The 18,402-nt window shown below is 35.2% G+C and overlaps 1 protein-coding gene across 3 annotated transcripts; it reads left to right on the top strand.

Moving 5' to 3' along the window:
* The first annotated feature begins 881 nt into the window (after positions 1–881).
* LOC145611174 (zinc protease PQQL-like) lies at positions 882–18,014 on the top strand. 3 transcript variants are annotated; one of them, XM_081666456.1, is made up of 22 exons: positions 882–1,194; positions 2,704–2,950; positions 3,035–3,160; positions 3,743–3,880; positions 3,984–4,118; positions 4,209–4,466; positions 4,535–4,672; positions 4,802–4,871; positions 4,954–5,167; positions 7,496–7,601; positions 8,402–8,635; positions 10,122–10,286; positions 10,364–10,513; positions 10,595–10,686; positions 11,733–11,814; positions 14,475–14,558; positions 14,647–14,763; positions 14,866–14,976; positions 15,098–15,178; positions 15,428–15,610; positions 15,844–16,066; positions 17,143–18,013. In XM_081666456.1, exons 1-21 carry the CDS (start codon positions 986–988, stop codon positions 15,913–15,915), a joined length of 3,012 nt encoding a protein of 1,003 aa, XP_081522582.1. In that variant the 5' UTR covers positions 882–985; the 3' UTR covers positions 15,916–16,066; positions 17,143–18,013. The 3 variants fall into 3 exon arrangements, with proteins under 3 accessions (XP_081522582.1, XP_081522584.1, XP_081522583.1); XM_081666457.1 differs by having other exon boundaries at positions 987–1,194; positions 2,709–2,950; positions 17,143–18,014; XM_081666458.1 differs by lacking the exons at positions 15,098–15,178; positions 15,428–15,610; positions 15,844–16,066; positions 17,143–18,013 and having other exon boundaries at positions 14,647–14,773; positions 14,866–14,977.
* Positions 18,015–18,402: the final 388 nt, after the last annotated feature.

Below are 18,402 nucleotides of genomic sequence, written 5' to 3'. Positions count from 1 at the left end.
TCGATTATTTTACTATTTCAAAATGAATAAATGAATTTAAAAAAATAAGATAAAGGATTATTATTAACTTTGATATTAAATAATACTCTGTAAGTTAAAATAAGTCAATAAAAAATTAGAATTCGGACAATAACAACCATTTTAAAGATGACTACCATCGAATCATCCATTAGAGTTGGGCATGAGGCGAGTCAACACAACTTAGCTACAACACAAAAATAGCTTGAACTAACAATAGCACACCACAAACTGACATAGCACACGGGACGACATGCTAAAGGACCCTGTATCATTCGTTGATAACATTTTCCAAATTTGGCATGAGTCCAACATGAATACCTTTTGATGTGATTTCCTAGTTACTTGCTCAGTTTCTCTTTCTATGTGCGTAACTTTGCCAACTCATATACATAAATATGTACAAGGTTTAACAAATGAAAGTCGAGTATACAGAAATCTGTAAAAATTAATAATAAATTATCTATTAACCCTCTAGACATCAAATATAAAACCAAATAACATGAAAATTAAAACGAAAAGAATTTGTTACTCCAGTCCAATGAACATGTTATCCACGAATGATATAGGGTCAATGTATTTGTTACTCATTGTATTTTTTATTTTTTTTGAGAACTGTTACTCATTGTATTTACTATTACTATGTTTTATTTGGTTTTAAGCTCGATGTTCAACGGATGCATAGTGTCAAATTTGCAATACTTCATAATTAATTATTATTATTATTATTATTATTATTTTTTTTTTTAAGGAATCGTAATTAATTACGTGACTAATCACGGAATAAGTAATAAAATAACATAAGGAAAAGAGAAAAAGAAAAGGAAAATAAAATCTCTGTTGCGGTGGGCATAGTGTGTCATATTCCCATTGTTACTCGCGTTGTTACCAGTAGTTCCCAGAGGTTTGGGTTGAGTAAAAGAGAGTGCGAGTGCCGACGAAGAACTCGCCGGAGTAATCGGAAATCATGGATTTGTTGCCGGCAGAGACGCCGGAACTTGCGAAAAAGCATGGATTCCGATCACTCAAGCTGTTAAACGTCGACTTGGACCAGCCACTCGCCGATAAGCCTTTCGGCGTTGATTACGGCAAGCTCGACAATGGCCTCACTTACTACGTTCGATCCAATTCCAAACCTAAAATGCGTGCTGCTCTTGCTCTTGTCGTTAAGGCTGGGTTTGTGTTTTTCACTATCTTCAAATCATTTTTATGATTTCTGTTTTTTTTAGCACAATTGCATGATTTTTCATGTTGTGAAATTGGAGGATTTGTTTTGAGAATGTAGCGTTGTTTTTTGTGTGAAATTGTTGGATTTTTTGGGTGAATGATGTGAAATGTGAATACTATTTGTGTGTAATTCGGAAAGTTGGTGGAATTGTGTGTTAATGATGCGGGATACTATTTGTGTGTAATTTGGAATGTTGATGGAAATTGTGTCAAATTGCAAAATGCTGTTTGTGTGTAATTCCGAATGATAACAGAATTTGTGTGTAATTGATGCAAAATTCTATTTGTGTGTAATTTGAAATGTTGATGGAAATTGTGTTTAATTGATGCAAAATGCTGTTTGTGTGTGATTTGGAATGATAATGGAAAATGTGTGTAATTGATGCAAAATTTGTGTTTAAGTGATGTGAAATACAGTTTGTGTGTGATTTGGATTGTTTATGTAATTTATGTGTAATTGATGTGGAATACTATTTGCGCTTGATTCAGTATGTTGATGGAACTTGTGTGTTAATGATGCAAACTATTACTCAACTTCATATTTGTGTGAATATTTGGAATGTTGATGGAATTTGTTTGTTGTAAATGCAAAGATTTCTCTGCACATGTGTAAATACTTCATAACTCCTGTTCGCATTCTATGTCTTTTTGAATAGAGGTAATGCCAATAAGTGATTTTTTTTGCGGCAGGCAAACCTTGCTATTTTTTGCTTTTGCATATTATTGCTGTTTTAATGTCCCATTGAGCTTGTCAAAAAAAAAAAAAAAGTCCCATTGAGATGAGAGGATTGTCTTGGTTTAAACTTATTTTTACCTTTTATATAGTTGATTGCAAAATTTATGTAGATCATTGGGACCTTTATTGAGTATAAGCTTGATTCGAGACGGATGAACAAAAAAGAGGGAGGTTATGGTGAAGGTGAAAGTGGCGTTTTCTTAGGCTTGCTCTTATGGTTTTAGTTGGTGTGGTGAACTAGGCATAGTAACTTAGTAATGTCTGAAGGGATAATGGATTCGGATAGGTAGAGGATTTAAGGTGGGGTAGATTCATTTGATAGTGATAATTGTAGTGGTGAGGGCGGTAGCAGAAATTCTGTTGGGTTATGAATGTCAAACTTGCTTCTATTGAATCTGGCTCCTTTACTTGGGAAGTTGGGAGGACTCTTGAACTGAACAATACCCCTGTCCAGCTTAAGAAAAGCTCTCTTTAAACACGAAGAAATATGGCTACCGCTTGTACTTCTAGATTGATCTTCTGTAGTTGTCAGTGTGATTTTTATTTTCTCAGATAACTTCATTACAAGTAATGGACCTCATGCTAAATGATTTTCTCCTTTCTTGCTTTTTTGTTTTTCCCCTTCTTTGCTCTCTGAATCTCTGTATGACTGTATGTGATCGATTGTGTATCCTTTTTCTCTTTGAAAATTGTTGTCCACATTCTGAACATCGGATTTGCAGCTCAGTTTTGGAAGAGGAAGATGAAAGAGGAGTTGCTCATATTGTTGAACATCTAGCTTTCAATGCAACTACAAAATATACAAATCATGATATTGTCAAGTTTATGGAAAGTATTGGAGCAGAATTTGGTGCTTGCCAGAATGCCATGACTTCAGCTGATGATACTATTTATGAGTTTTTTGTCCCTGTAGACAAACCTGAGCTATTACCACAGGCTATATCAGTCTTAGCAGAGTTTAGTAGTGAGGTAGTCTAGTTTTCCTTGTGATTGAGTGGGTAGTTCAAGCAAGGTTATTGATATGATTCTGATAATGGACAATGCACAATGTAGATTCGGGTCTCAGCAGAAGACTTAGAGAAAGAGAGGGGAGCTGTGATGGAAGAGTACAGGGGAAGCCGAAATGCCAATGGTCGAATGCAGGATTCACATTGGGCTTTGATGATGGAAGGTTCTAAGGTATCACTTGAAGTCATTGTTTAGTCATAATTAGATCCTTATAACACATGGTTTTTGAACATTGTGTCTCACTAGTGTGTTTTTCAATCTACTTTGTTTGTGTCTTCAGTGACAAGAAATTGGTTATATTGTAAATTATTAAATTTGAATTGATTATTTTATTATTAATAAGTACTCCCTCCATCCCTATTTACTTTGCACATTTTGAAGTTTTGCATTATAATTAATAAGTACTCCCTCCATCCCTATTTACTTTGCTTTTTGAATTTTTGCACTATCATTTATAAGTACTCCCTCCATCCCTATTTACTTTGCATATTTTGAATTTTTTTTCACTATTTACATACTTCACTTTGACCATTTTATCTGCTAATATATGAAAACAATCATACTTTCAAGCCAGTATTAGGACTGATATTCTGGCTTTTAATCTATTTTTGAAGTGATCCTTTTTTTGAAAGATACTAATGAGAGCAGAGCATATGTATTGTTTTAAATCATGTTGATGTGGCTCTTAGCAATTCAATTACAGTCCAGAACCTGTTAACTAATCAGAAGTTTAAAAGACCTCGTTTTTCGCAGTATGCTGAGCGCTTGCCGATTGGAACGGAAAAAGTTATCCGAACAGTTTCTGCTGCAACCGTGAAGCAATTCTATAAGAAGTGGTACCATTTACAGCATATGGCTTTGATAGCTGTTGGAGACTTTTCAAACTCAGAGGTTTTCCTCATAATTAAGCCAAAATTTCTCCCAGTTATGCAAATTATATGTGTTAATTAAATCAGTCCCTTCCTCTCATCCTCTGTCTTTCTTTATCATGCAGAGTGTTGTAGAATTGATTAGGATGCACTTTGGACAGAACAGCTCAGCTGATGAGCCTCCAGGCATACCTCATTTTCCAGTTCCATCACACGATGAACCGCGTTTTTCATGTTTCATTGAATCTGAAGCTGCTGGGGTATGTATTGAATTGTCTCTTGGTGCATTACTGCAAATCCATCAAAGCTGCAGCTATTATCTTACTTTCCTCTTGCATTGTTTATCTTAGTCTGCTGTAATGATCAGCTGTAAAATGCCAGCACAAGAGCTAATGACCATAAAGGACTACAGGGATTTGCTTGTGGAGTCCATGTTCCTTCTAGCTTTAAACCAGAGATTGTTTAAAGTTTCTCGTAGGAGGGACCCACCTTTTCATTCATGCTCTGCTGCATCCGATAATCTAGTAAATCCAATCAAAGCTTATATATTGACTTCGTCTTGTAAAGAGAATGGAATTATTGAGGCTTTGGAGGCAATGCTCACAGAGGTATGGTAAATTCTTGGTGCCAGCTTAAGTTTTATTACCTATTTTGGTAGCTGATGCTTAATTTACAGCTTGCAAGGATTCACCTGCATGGATTTTCAGAACGTGAAATATCTATTGTTCGGGCTTTACTACTATCTGGAATTGAATCTGCTTATCTTGAGCGTGATCAAATACAATCAACCAGCTTAAGGGATGAGTATGTGCAGGTAAATTAATACAGTCGATAGTTCAGTAGGTGTTTGTGAAAAAATGAAAAAACCCTTATTTAGGCTCGTCTTTCCCTTCTTTTTTGAATTTTTTTTATTTTTTTTTTTTATGTTTTATATCTCTATCAGCATTTTCTCTGCAATGAACCTGTTGTTGGAATTGAGTTTGAGGCACAACTCCAAAAATCTCTTCTACCATGTAAGTATCGGTTTAGAAATGCGATTATGAATTCCTGCATTCACTCATCCATCATACTGTTGATTAATTTGATCATTTGTAGCCATCTCTGCGGCTGAGGTAGCCACATATGCACGTAAGTTCAGCACAACATGCAATTGCGTCATCAAGGCAATTGAGCCTCAGTCTACTGTAACTTTAGACGACCTTAAAAAAACCGTGGCAAATGTCACAAGTCTTGAAGATGGAGGAAGTATCTCGGCTTGGGATGAAGAAAAAATTCCCGAAGAAATAGTGACTATTAAGCCAAATTCTGGGTATGACAAATTGAATCTTTTGCTATTTACTTTCCTGGTTGAGCTCTGCATGCTTCCTCCCATCCTTCTTTTTCTTACTAAGCTCTGTTGCCTGACTTTGCAATAATCAATAAAGCATGATCAAGATATGACAAATTTTCTTTCATGTATGCTATCTTTTTTATATAAGATGCATTTGGTTCAAGTAAAGAGCTTATCGTGTAGTTTGGAAGTGTGAATGTTGTGTGAAATCTACCTGTCTGTTAAATATCCTACTCTGTCCCTCAGTAATCTTCCTGTTTGCTTTTTGTGAAGTATTTATCAAATCTTCCTATCATCCAGTTTCCTATTTGAGTATATGTTACTTTTTCTTTCTCCATTACACCAACCCTATTTTCTCATGGTTAGATTTTTTTTAAAAAATTATTATTATTATTATTATTATTATTATTATTCTCACATAATTTCCATCCGTTCCCTATTAGCTTTCTTTTGAAAGAGGGCAGGGGGGATCTATAAGGATTTTTTTTTTTTTTTTTTTTTTTTTTTTTTTTTTTTTTTTTTTTTTTGACAGCATCTATAAGGAGTTATCCCCCTATATTACTCTTTTAAAGTGACTAATTGTTTTCTTGTGCTACATTTTACCTTCCAAAAATCTTTTTGATGGGTGTTCAGGAAGCATCCGATCTTTTTTTGTGTTGACTTCTTGTGTATATATATATTATTTTTACTATTAGAACACCAAGTTATCATTTTTGTTTTTATTGATCCTTAATGGATTTCAATCCCACAAGTCCCAAATTCTCAGCATTGCCCCTCCATTGTCCCCTTCTCTTTCCTTGCCGTATCCCCTGCCATCATGATGCTGTGTCAATGTCATCTCTCTTTGCAAGTAAGCTGTGTAGCCTGAAAGTTCTTGTCCAGATCTTCTCTGGAGTCTCTGACTCATAAGTCCTACCTACTCGGTTCTTTGGTTCTCTTCATGACAGAGATCTGATTAAGGGCCTTTTCTCTTCAGTTTAATATTAGTTCAGTTCAGTTCAGCTCCAATCAATTCAGTTCAGTTCCTAATTTCCTTCTCTCATAAACAATTCATTTCAGCTCTAATCAGCTCATTTTAGCCCTATGTTTTGTTGGTGTTATTTCTGACGTGTTTCTTTTTATTCATCTAAATGATGTAGACTGATTGACTTTGTTTTCTGTATTTCATAATATAAGGCATCCACGCTTTTGTATTTGAACTTTTACCTTAAATTTCTTTTCATGGATATAAATCAATATCATTTAGTAAAATATGGTGAAGAAGTAGTTGTCTAATAATGTTACTCCTTTCGTTTCTTTTAATGTTGTTGTTTTGACTACACACATTTGTAAATGCACATCTTTGATCATTAATATCTTGTTATTAATGCACTTGTTGAGACAAATCAAACAAGACTCCAAAGGACTATGATTTTTCATATACTAGTATATTGGGAATAATTTACAAGATTTTCTAAAATTGTGAATAGCTAAAAGATTCCAAACTAGAACATTCACAAAAAAAATAAATGGGGGTACGGAGTATAACTTTTCAACCAAAATTGGCTGTCAAAGTAAAATATTGAAAAATGCGGCAAGCTTTAGCTTGAATCAGCTTCAAGATTTGAAGCAAAAGAAGCGACCGTGTGCTCTAGGGAATCTCAGAGGAAGACAAAAAAATGCTGGAAAAGATTGACGTAATCTATGAAACAAAGGGGCAGAGCCGCAGAGGGCTTAACCCCCCCCCCCCCCAATCCTTCACCTTTATATGCATCCTCTCGTCTTATGCTTGTCATCTTTACTGGATATTCAGTCTCACCGAAGTTCCATTTATAATGGGTCCCTCATGGAATTTCATTTTACAGAAATTTCCATATCCTAATTTACTGTACAATCTTTTATGTTTGTGTAATGCATGTCATAGTGTGAAGTAATTTGCATATTCTATCAATCTTCTCTTCATTTTTATTTAAATTTTTTTCCTACTATCAGACGCAGATTACTGTTGATATAGTTGCTTGTTGTTTGTGTATATTTTTCTATGTCAACAATTGTTGCATAGATGAATTGATCTTGACCTGCCACATTATGTAAATATGAAACAGTATTATACCCACTTTTCTTCAATAATTTGTTGGCTCCCAGAAAATGAATCCGCTATGTGAATACTAGCAAGGGATGTATTAATTGCCTTTTCTTGGCATGTAATTTATGATATCAATCTCTTCCACAGTTCCCAGAAATTATAAAATTTCGAGTTTTCTTGTACATTGTAATAGTTGTATTCAGATTTCAGACTATTCTAAATAGTCTCCATGTCTGGTTCAGGAGTGTAGATCAGCAGCAAGAATATGCCGATATCAATGTCACTGAGCTAATTTTATCAAATGGCATGAGAATTTGCTATAAATGTACTGATTTCCTTGACGATCAGGTATCATGATTGAAAGGTTTGCTATGTGAACTGCTTTAGTGATAGATTGGTATTTGTTACTAATAGATCTATGGCCAATTGGCCAGAAGCCTGTCAAAAAATGATTCTCTCTCCATCTGCAGATGAAACAATATTTATATGTTAACACATTTTATATTTGATGTTGTGGAAGTTATATCACATTTTATCATGTTACTAGGGCGGCTAACGTGCGCCATAGCTAGCCATACCTGGGAAGCTTTTTTGGTTTAGCCTTATGTCGCAACTTTAGTTGCTGCGGGCATTAATAAGGGAAATATGTAAACAAATTTTTTTAGCGTATAAATGTTTGCACAATATTCTTAAGAGTTCAAAAAAAGGGGTCAATATACATTAATTAGGGCAAATAAGTAAATAAATATATTAAGGGGCATAATTGTCTCAACACTATTCATTAAAATAGAACAAATATAATTTAAGGGTAAGTATGTAAATAAATATTTTAAGGGACATAATTGTCTTAACACTATTCATAATTAAAATGAAGTAACAAATATACGGGTAAATATGTAAATAAACATTTGAAGGGACATAATTATCTCAACACTATTCATAAGTGTTTAGTCATACTTTTAAAAAGGTAAGGATTTTCCTAAAGAGTTGCTCAATGTGTTTCTTGTGAATTTTGTTGATTACATTACTAGTTTAAAGTTGCACATTTTTTAATTAATTGCATCCTAACTTCAATTGCCTCCTTACTGGTCATGGTAATCTTGAGTTTTGATTATGGTGTGTTCAACTGTGTTATGATACCTGATCAGGTTCTTATAAGTGGATACTCATATGGAGGTCTATCAGAACTCTCAGAAACTGATTATGTTTCATGTTCCATGGGTTCAACTATTGCTGGTGAACTTGGTAAATTTGGCCATAAACCATCTGTGCTGATGGACATGCTTGCTGGTAAGAGGGCTGAGGTTGGAACAAAGCTTGGACCATATATGAGAACTTTTTCTGCTGACTGTTCACCAACAGACTTGGAGACTGCATTACAGGTTGGCCTTTTGGAGCTCTGTTTCCTTTGCTTTTATTTGATCTATCTTATGCATCATGTATTGATTGTTGGTCACAACAAAGTGTCCCTCCTGCTGGATGAACTTTCTGATTTTCCTAAGTGTCCTAACTTCCTCAGTGCTATCCCTTTGATGTTATGAGGACCCATTCTAATATTGACATGTCATTGAAAAAGATTGGAAGGCTAACAGGGCTTGCAAATTTTCTATCAGAAGACAGTAATATACTAATATGCCTGTAAATCTGTAATGCATTGGTTAATATTGAGGGGCACTAATGCTACAATATAACTGTATAGCTTGGACTCATGGAGAGAATGCAAGTAGTTATCTGTTTCGATAAATATAAATATTTAGAGAGGAAGAAAACATGGAAATTATTGACTGTTTCATTTAGATTTAGCTGTATTTAGGAGAGAATTCAGCCTCTCCAAAGGTTGATTATCATTTACATTTTGTAACTCTCATTTCATTGATCGAATTCACTTTGTACTTGCATTAATATCTTTTTCCACAATTCCTGTTCGTTACAGTGCCTTTGTACCCTGAAGTTATGTTCCTTGCCCTCCTCCACATGGCATCAACTCAAGTAGTATAAAATCCTTATTCAATCCAATGCACCCCTCCCTTTTTTTCCAAGGATTTTTATCTTCTCTCCTATTCCTTTTTCTTGTATGTTGCATTTTCATGTAATCTATACATGGTTCAGTTATTGGCCGTATTTCTACAAAGTCAAATCTTATTATCACAGTGGGTCTAATAGGCATTTTATTCACCTTTTTAAAGTATCATTCAAACAGTCAATGATACGTTCTTTGCTTCCTAATCTCAAGTTTTGGTGTTGGAAAAGTTCCTCACAAGATTTTCCCTCTCATTTTCTTCACTCTTGAAATAGCATTAGAAACCCTCCACCTTAATAATGCCAAGAATAATAAATCAAACAATGGACACAAACTCTGCTGATTGGTTGCATTGTCCTCCAGGCTGGAGATAATGAAGCAATATTCAGGCTTCTCTTCAATTTAACAATCTAAATTTGGCTTGTAAGTTATATAAAGTGGCTACCGGATTAGCTCTTCCTTTGTTGGAGTATATTGGCCAATGAGGCACATTCAAGCTCAAAAGATAAGGATAGTGAAGATGCAGTTGTGCTTTGGATATCTGGATGATTCATAGGGAGCTATATTGGGCAATATGATGTTTCTGGTCTCTAACCCAGTATTGTACTGTCTCTGTTTTTAACTCATTATCTGATATTTGAAATCTCAAACCTCTATGCCAAAACACTGTCAGCATTTTCGTTTCTATTGCCTGTACATGTCACATAAGACAATTTTCTGTTATGCCTTAGACATTTTGTTTTAGAATAAACTTTATTGCATTTTCAACCATTTCTATTTTTGCAAGGTCAAATTTCCCTTCTTTTTAGTTATCAGTTGGTGGGCTAATATGTTAGTTGTGGATCCAGCTTGTTTATCAGCTTTTTATGACAAATGTGGAGCCTAGAGAGGAAGAAGTTAAAAAAGTGATGGAAATGGCAGAAGAAGCTGTCCGTGCTCAGGAGAGAGATCCATATACTGCATTTGAAAACCGTGTGAGGGAGATAAATTATGGAAACTCATATTTCTTTAGGGTATGTTTAAGCTTTATGCATGTACTTTTTTTTTTTTTTTGGATGGGTGGTGCATTAAGATAAAATTTTATGCGCAGCCTATTAGAATAAGCGACCTTAAAAAGGTTGATGCTTATAAAGCATGTGAGTATTTCAGCAACTGTTTCAAGGATCCATCAACTTTCACGGTTGTGGTTGTTGGCAACCTTGATCTTGCTACTGCTTGTCCATTGATTTTGCAGTACTTGGTAAGTAGGAGCTTCCCAAACTTCGTTACACTTAACATTAAACTGTTTGGCATCATCTGCACTCATTAATTTTACATGCAGGGCGGAATACCAAAGCCTCCCGTTCCAATTTTGCAGTTCAGCCGTGATGACCTCAATGGCCTGCCTTTCACTTTTCCTGACAACATTATTAGGTAGAATTTCTCCAAAATCAATTGTAGCAATCTTTATTATCTACATATGTTGAAACCTAGGAAATTATTATGGAAATGATGAAGGAAGAAAAATCAGATGATTTTTGTTATCAATCTGTCATTATGAACTATAAATCTTGAGTCCTTTAGCTTTCCTTTTTCTGTTTCATTTTTGTACGGTCTTACCTGGCATAGGGGATGGCCTAATTAGGCTGATTCTTTCCTAGTTCACCACTGGATAAATGATTACCTTGCTAAAAATGCAAAAGTTGTCAATCGTGACCCACTTAGTGCTAGATTAATGAACTTATTTTTTTATAGAGACAAAACACACTGCCTAATAAATATTTTTAGGCAAGTCATCGTCATATATGTCAAGGATGTAATTTTGGTAATGATAAGAAGGGAAAGAAAGGTGACATTGCAACTATGTTACATGTTTCAAAAGGAAAGTGTTATTGGTAAGATTACAAGATTTACAACTATTTAAAATTTTCAATATTAAGAGAGTAAGAAAAAACTCAAGCTGCTGATTCTTATTGAGCAGTTTCCCACTTGTTATGATGGTAAAAAGTTCTCTCTATTAAACCATGATGTCGAGCTTAAGGCCCCCCTCCTAAGGTCACAAAATAGTGAAAGCCTTATCCTTTACTGTTTCCAGGCCCTCATCTTAAGGGTCCCCCTCCTAACCTTGTACCTGATCAAGGGCGCAACAAAGTTTTTTTTTGATATTAAATTGTAAAAAGTATTGTATCAGTGGACCTTAGCACCTGCTAGAGCATCCCAACCATTCTCTCTGGATCCCATACAAGTTCTCTGTAACTCTATTTAATAGAATCTATATTTTGTCATACAGATTGATGAAAATGAAAGAAAAGAGCATCTCCAATCATTTTTGGCATGTCTGTTGGTGCTTTGCTACAGAATTTTATAGAATTGAAAGAAAAGAGCTACTTCTGGATATAATGAGCAGTTCCTGTGCTGTTCACGATATCACATATAAATTTTTAACTGTTATGTATTTTGAGACATAGAATTTGTTGCAGGGAAATTGTTCGTAAACCTATGGTAGAAGCACAATGTTCAGTACAGTTATGTTTTCCTGTGGAGTTGAAGAATGGGGCTATGGTAAGAGTGTCGACTTTCATTACTTAGCTATTTGAGGACTTTTTTGTAGTATGTGAACTTTGTTTGTGTCAAACTTTCGCCCAAAGTTTGATTTTCTTGATTTGATCTGATTCTGTCATCTGAAATTACAACATTGGTGCTTTTGAAAATTTTTATTCTCGTACTTCCTGTATGCAGTAGTTTTGTGGCATTAATGAAACTTTTGTGAACATTTATGGCATAGTGAGTTCTATACAAAGACCTCCATTTTTGTTTGGGTATGCAAATATCTTTGCACTAACCCAATGAAAGCCCTTATCAAAATCCTTGTTTGTCCATAGGATGTCCCAATGTCCGATGCAACCTTCCTTGGCCTTTATATGCTGCGATAACAGGAATTTTGAATTGAATTTAATATAAATGAGCATAATAGAACTGTTGTTCTACTCCGTCTAGATGAGAGCTTTGTTTCCCACTCGAGGGTTCTTTTCTAAATCTTCCAAATGATCAGGTAGTGAAGAGAAGTTCCAAATCGGAATCAGCTAACACTGCAATTTGAATTCTCCCCTGTTATGCTTTGTTTATGCCACTTTTTTAGTAGAAGCGAGACAGCATAGATACTAAAATTTAGACCCAATTCCGGAACCAGATATAACAAAGACAAGTGGCATTAATCAATCATTGCCGTCTTGTCTTCATGGAAATCTTTCTCCTAGTTATCGTCTACTTTAGGAAATGTTCGGAATAAAGTACTTACAATAGGGCGACTCAGCAATTTCTTAAACTCATCTTAGATTAACCTTTCAACCTTGTACAAAAATTCCTTACTACTGTTTTCTCTAATCCTCTGTGAACCAATATCTGAATGAATAGGCATGCATATATAGCTTATTAATTTCTATTACCAATGTTTAATTAGTCTCTATTTATTTTTAATTTCCATCATTATTCAAGTTATGACTTGTTCAGTGGAGTTAAGTGATTCACGAGTCTCGAATATTTTTGTACCTTTGGGGGTGAAAAACAAGCCTTATCTGGATTTGTTTGACTACTTTTCCTCTCCCTTCTCCTCCCGTAATCTCCCCAATCTAAAGAGGAGATAATAATTGAGAGGTGTAATGAAGAACAGCCTTGACAGCAATAAGTATTTCTTTTCATCTGTTATATTTCTTGTGTGCAAAATGGTGTATCCAGTTATATCTCTTGGATGGAAAATCTTGTTGCGGGACTGAACTATTACTTCCTCTGTTTTTTATTACATGACCTATTTCTTTTAGGCACAAATATCAAGGAAAAGATGAAAAGAAAGCTAAAAGACCCTATTACCCTTACCCATTACCCCTGCTCAGTGCTCAGTAACCCAAGACCCAACACTAATACCCAGCTACCCTTCCCGTCACTGTTACAGTGTTACCCATTTCACCATTACAACCACCACTACAACCACCATTACCTTCACCACAAAAGCAATCCCTTCAATCCTTCGCTACCCTGCAACAACCACCATTGAATTCGACCACCACCGAATTAAAAAATTGAGGAAAGAGAATACCACCGAATTCGACCACTCCAACAACCACCGCCGTCCTTGAGCATATTTGCTTGGTGGTTGAATTTGGCTATGGTGGTTTCAGATCTAGAATTTCTAGCCAAATTCGACCACCATGGCTTTGATTTGGGTGAAGTTTAAGCCCTTAAACAAATTAAGGTGGTGACGGCGCGACTTTAGAGACGTGGAGGTGATGAGAGAGGGTGTGAGGGGAGGAGAGTGGAGACCATCAACGGTGAAGAGGGAGATAAGGGTAATAATTGATGTTGTGGTGGTGCTTCAAATATATGGTAAGGGTGGTGGAGATGGGTGGCTGCCATGGGTAACTTGGAGGAGGGAGAGAGGATGTGGTGGTGAACTATGAAGAACTAAGGGGTGGGGGTATTGTCTGACTAATGTGAGAAAGGAGGGGTTAAAAGGTAACAAAGGGTATATGATTTTAATTATGTTGAAAAGGTAAGGGTAAATAAGTAAATGTGTAGTGTTAAATTTGCCAAAAAAGGAAACGGGTCAAGTAAAAAGAAACTTCCCAAAAAGGAATACAGGTCAAGTAATAAAGAACGGAGGAAGTATCAATCATATTAAGTAGAAATTGTTATTCATACACTGTGACGAGTGTCAGGTATGGGTACAGTGCCAAATACAATAAAGCTTAAAATTGAGACACCAGAACAGTCCTGAAATTGGACATAGATGTGGCGAACAAAGCATATATGGAACAAGATCCTACTTTTAAAAGACTTGCTGCATGTGCTTTTCATGTTACAGAAACATATAAACATTTCAGATTGACTTATTAGCTAGTTCTTATTATGTTCTTAATCCTCTTTGTGAATATGTCTCACATAAATTTCTCTCCGCTTTTCCTCTCTTAATACATCTTACCTCTACAGCTATGTAGTCCAGAATGAGTGTTTGGGTGACTGAATGATGTTGAAGTGTAATATGAAAATTCCATATTCTCGTTTCAGTGTAGAGTCCCTAAAATGAGTACACATATCAAAGTAACTAGTTAAATTTCTTACTGCATGTCTACATTAGATAAACAAGAAAAGGCTCACCCTGCCCTTACCAAGTACTGGTATCCACTTGTTGCCTTTGTTGATTTTTTACCCTTTCTCCAATGTGCTAGATTGAAGAGATTCACTTTGTTGGATTTCTGAGTAAGTTGCTGGAGACAAAGATGATACAAGTCCTCCGCTTTAAACATGGGCAGGTGGACATGTCTTTCACAATTTTTCAATTTGCAATTTCTCTCTCTGTATGGTGGATGTTCCTGATTTTCTTGTGCATATCTGGCTTAGATTTACTCTGCAGGTGTGTCTGTATTTTTGGGAGGAAATAAGCCATCAAGGACTGGTGATGTACGAGGAGACATCAGCATAAATTTTTCATGTGATCCTTCCATGTCTTCAACTCTGGTCATCCTTTGTACTCCTTTTTCTTTAATCTATTTTGCTTGTTTTTGGTGAGATGGACTGTGCTACAATGCGCTAAAAATAATGTGGACTGATTTGCAACAGGTTGAGCTGGCATTAGATGAGGTTTTGCATCTGCAGAATGAAGGCCCTTCAGATGAAGATATCTCAACCATACTTGAAATTGAGCAAAGAGCCCATGAAAATGGCTTGCAGGTATGTTCTAAAAATGTTGTCCTTATTGCTCTTTCTTTTAGATAAATTGATGTCATTCCACCTGTCATTATGAGTGTACTCGTTAAGATTTATGTTCCTAATCAATCTCATCTCCTCTCAGGAGAACTATTATTGGCTAGAAAGGATTATTCGAAGCTATCAATCAAGAGTCTATTCTGGTGATTTAGGCTCTTCTTTTCAGGTTAGAAGTTTTCGTTGAGCTCTTTTTTGTGCTTTTAAAAGCTCTTTCCATGTTTCTTTTCACCTCTATTCTGTACTATTCACGCAGCAACTAATTTGTGAACCATTTACAATTCCATCCCCCCCTATCCCTCTACTTTTTTCTTGCTCTTCCAATCAGACATTCATATTTTGGTTAGTAAAGATGGCTGGTGCATTCACTTGCTCTGTAATGTTTATATCTTTCCTTATTATTGGATTTTCCTTGCAGATTCAAGAAGAAGCACGGTTGAAAGTAAGAACATCTCTTACACCGTCAACATCAAAATCTGCATTGCAAAGGTTTCTTCCATTTCCTTGCAGAAAGAAGTATACTGTGGTCATTTTGGTGCCCCAAGCAACACGTTTCCAATTACTGAAATCATGCTTTTGGGAGAGCTGCACAAATTCAAAGGTCAGTTGGAAATTAGGACTGCATCAGCTTTTGCATCTTGTTTTTGGGTTGGATTGCCATGCACCTTTGATAACGCCAACTACACCCACCTTCTTGAACCTTTGCTTGATAGAGTGAACAAAGTGTGTTCATGTTGTTCCTTTTGCAGTAATGATATAATGCATATGCTCCTTTAAACCTTCTATTTCATTCCAGCGCTATCTTATGCCCTAACTACAGACAATATGTAACAGTATGCAGCAGGCATAGCTGGTCTGACCATTCTGACAGTCGCTCTGTGGAGATATTCGCGAAGTAGGCGTTAATCCAGAAGGAAACAGCTCAAGAGAATTACGTATCTGGCTTCATGTAAGGTTTGACTGAGACAGATTGAAGAATTATACAAAATTTTCCGATACATAGTGTTAGATTGAGAAAAGTTTGCCGGATATTCTGGGAGCTGTGTTCTAATGAAAGGTGAGCTTGGGCTTCCCAAAAATCAAATTACAAAGTACTAGTACAAGTTTCTATCGTATTATCGTATTATATTGTCCCAAGTCATTATACACATGCCATATTCATGGTTACTGAGTACAAGTTTTCACCATGTGATCAGCATTCTGAATTTGCAGGAATGTGATCCAGTGCACATTGTCCTTAGTCATTTGATACATGCCATATTCATGTTTACTATGAATTTAGGAAACGATGCGAATTCATTGCTTTTAGGGCTTGGAAATATATTAACTCATGTTTTAATTAATAAAGTTCTACAAGCATGAGTAATTTTAGCTTAATAAACTACTTATCCTCTCCGGAATTTTTTTTATTATTATTTAATTTTATACATAAACCTTTTATTCTTTTTTGGGTGTGTTGGGAGTTGTGGTGGGGGTGGTGGGGATTATGGCACATGGGTTTTAGCAATGCAGTATAATACTTCCTCCGTTTTTATTTAGATGGTGCGTTCAATTAAGGCACACATATTAAGGAGAGGAGAGGGAATGATAAAGCAAGTGGGGTACACAAACCAAAAAAAAAAAGTTACGAAGTATAAAACTTATCCAAAAAGAAAACGTGATAATTAAACTTCTTATAAAAGAATGTGTTAACTAAAAAACGGAGGTAAGTAAATTTGTTTGAAACAAAAACCTCTAAAAATAGCTTTTGGACAAGATCTTTCTTTTGAAATTAAATTGTACTGTATACTATAAAAACTTCTAAAATGATCTATATTCTCTTTATTATGTAGGAAATATTTTTCACAAACTTTCATATCATATGTGGCTGGCCTCACGGTTGTGGCCAACCACAATATTTTTTTTTTTATTCAACATAACGTTCTCTCCTCTCTCTCTCTCCTTTTTTTCTCCTGTTTGTCGATTATTTCTCCAGTTTCTTTCACCAAAATTAATTCTCCAGATTTTCCCTTTTTTAGTTTTAGTTTCCATCTTCTTCTGTTCTTCAATTAATTCCCCAATTTCCAGATTCTCTCTCTCCTCTTTTCTTTTGTTCTTCAATAAATTCCCTAATTTCCAGATTTTGTTTTTTAGGGTTCGTAGCTTGGAGGTGCAGAAGAATAGGAGGAAGAAGATGAAGTGATAATTGCAAGTCTTGTAACGCTGTAGATTCTTCAACTTCGAATTCGTCGTCTTGCTCGAGTTTGTGTAATTATGAAGTTATAATGGTATCATTTTCTTTGTTGTATTTACAAGCATCATATCACTGTAATGTCGAGGATGACGTAGGTGCTAGTGTTTGTTTGTGTAAATTATGCTCATAATTTTGTCGATTATTGCTCGAGTTTTTGGGTTTTGAATTGAAATTGAAATATGTATTGAGTTGATTAGGGGTTACTTCGGGGGTTATTAGACAAGAGTTACTTCAAGGGTTACTAGAGGGGTTACTTCAGGGTTACTAACTATAGGAGTTACTTCAGGGGTTACTAGAGGGGTTATTTCAGGGGTTACTTCGGAGTTATTTCAAGGGTTACTATAGGGGTTACTTTAGGGGTTACTAATGTGTCACCTTGCCACACCGTGCGGCTGGCCACACCAGAAACGCACTGAATATTTTTAGATTATGAATTCTTTTACATAAAAAGATGGCATTTTTTTTTATATTACTTTAAGAAAACCCTATTAACTAATACGAAAACAAAACATTGCAGACATCATCTACCTCCATACTATCATATGTGTCATTTTTTCGGTGAAAATTTTCTCTCCATTTGATTTGTGATGTCATAAATATTTTTTTTTAATTTTTTTTGTCTACACTTTGTACTTATTATTTGGATTTACATAATGCTATTTTTTTTAAAAAAAAAAATCTACACTTTATATGTATTACTTAGATAATGCCAATATAATTCGTTTGTTGAATATGTTCAACTAAAAAAGTCTATAGTTTCTTCAGATAATATTATGCATCCTTAAATCATTTTCTTTTGACTATTTTAATTAGGCAAAATTGGCCTCAACAACACGAACTTTTAACAAGGTGCATATGGTAGCATGAACTTTGACTAGTAGCTGTAACGGCACCAACTTCTTTATTGGGTGCACAAAATATCGTAAATGAAACCTAGGATCGAAAACTTTATCAAATATTAATATTCTATTAACTGTTTGCAAATTTTGATATTATGTTTAGTCTTGGAGGTCCAAATTGAGCCAATACTTTGACCGAGACACTGTTATAGCACGCACGCAAATCGATTTTTTGTAATTTTTTATGCTAAAGTTGATCTCAAATTTGACTAAATTGACCTCCAAAACCTCGTTTAATATTTTTTTCCCCATAAAAAAATT

This window comes from Chenopodium album, chromosome 24, assembly GCF_948465745.1.
Source record: "Chenopodium album chromosome 24, dcCheAlbu1.1, whole genome shotgun sequence".
NCBI classification, from domain to species: Eukaryota; Viridiplantae; Streptophyta; class Magnoliopsida; order Caryophyllales; family Amaranthaceae; genus Chenopodium; species Chenopodium album.
The sequence above is the reverse complement of the archived record's forward strand: the minus strand, read 5'-3'. Positions and strand labels throughout refer to the sequence as shown.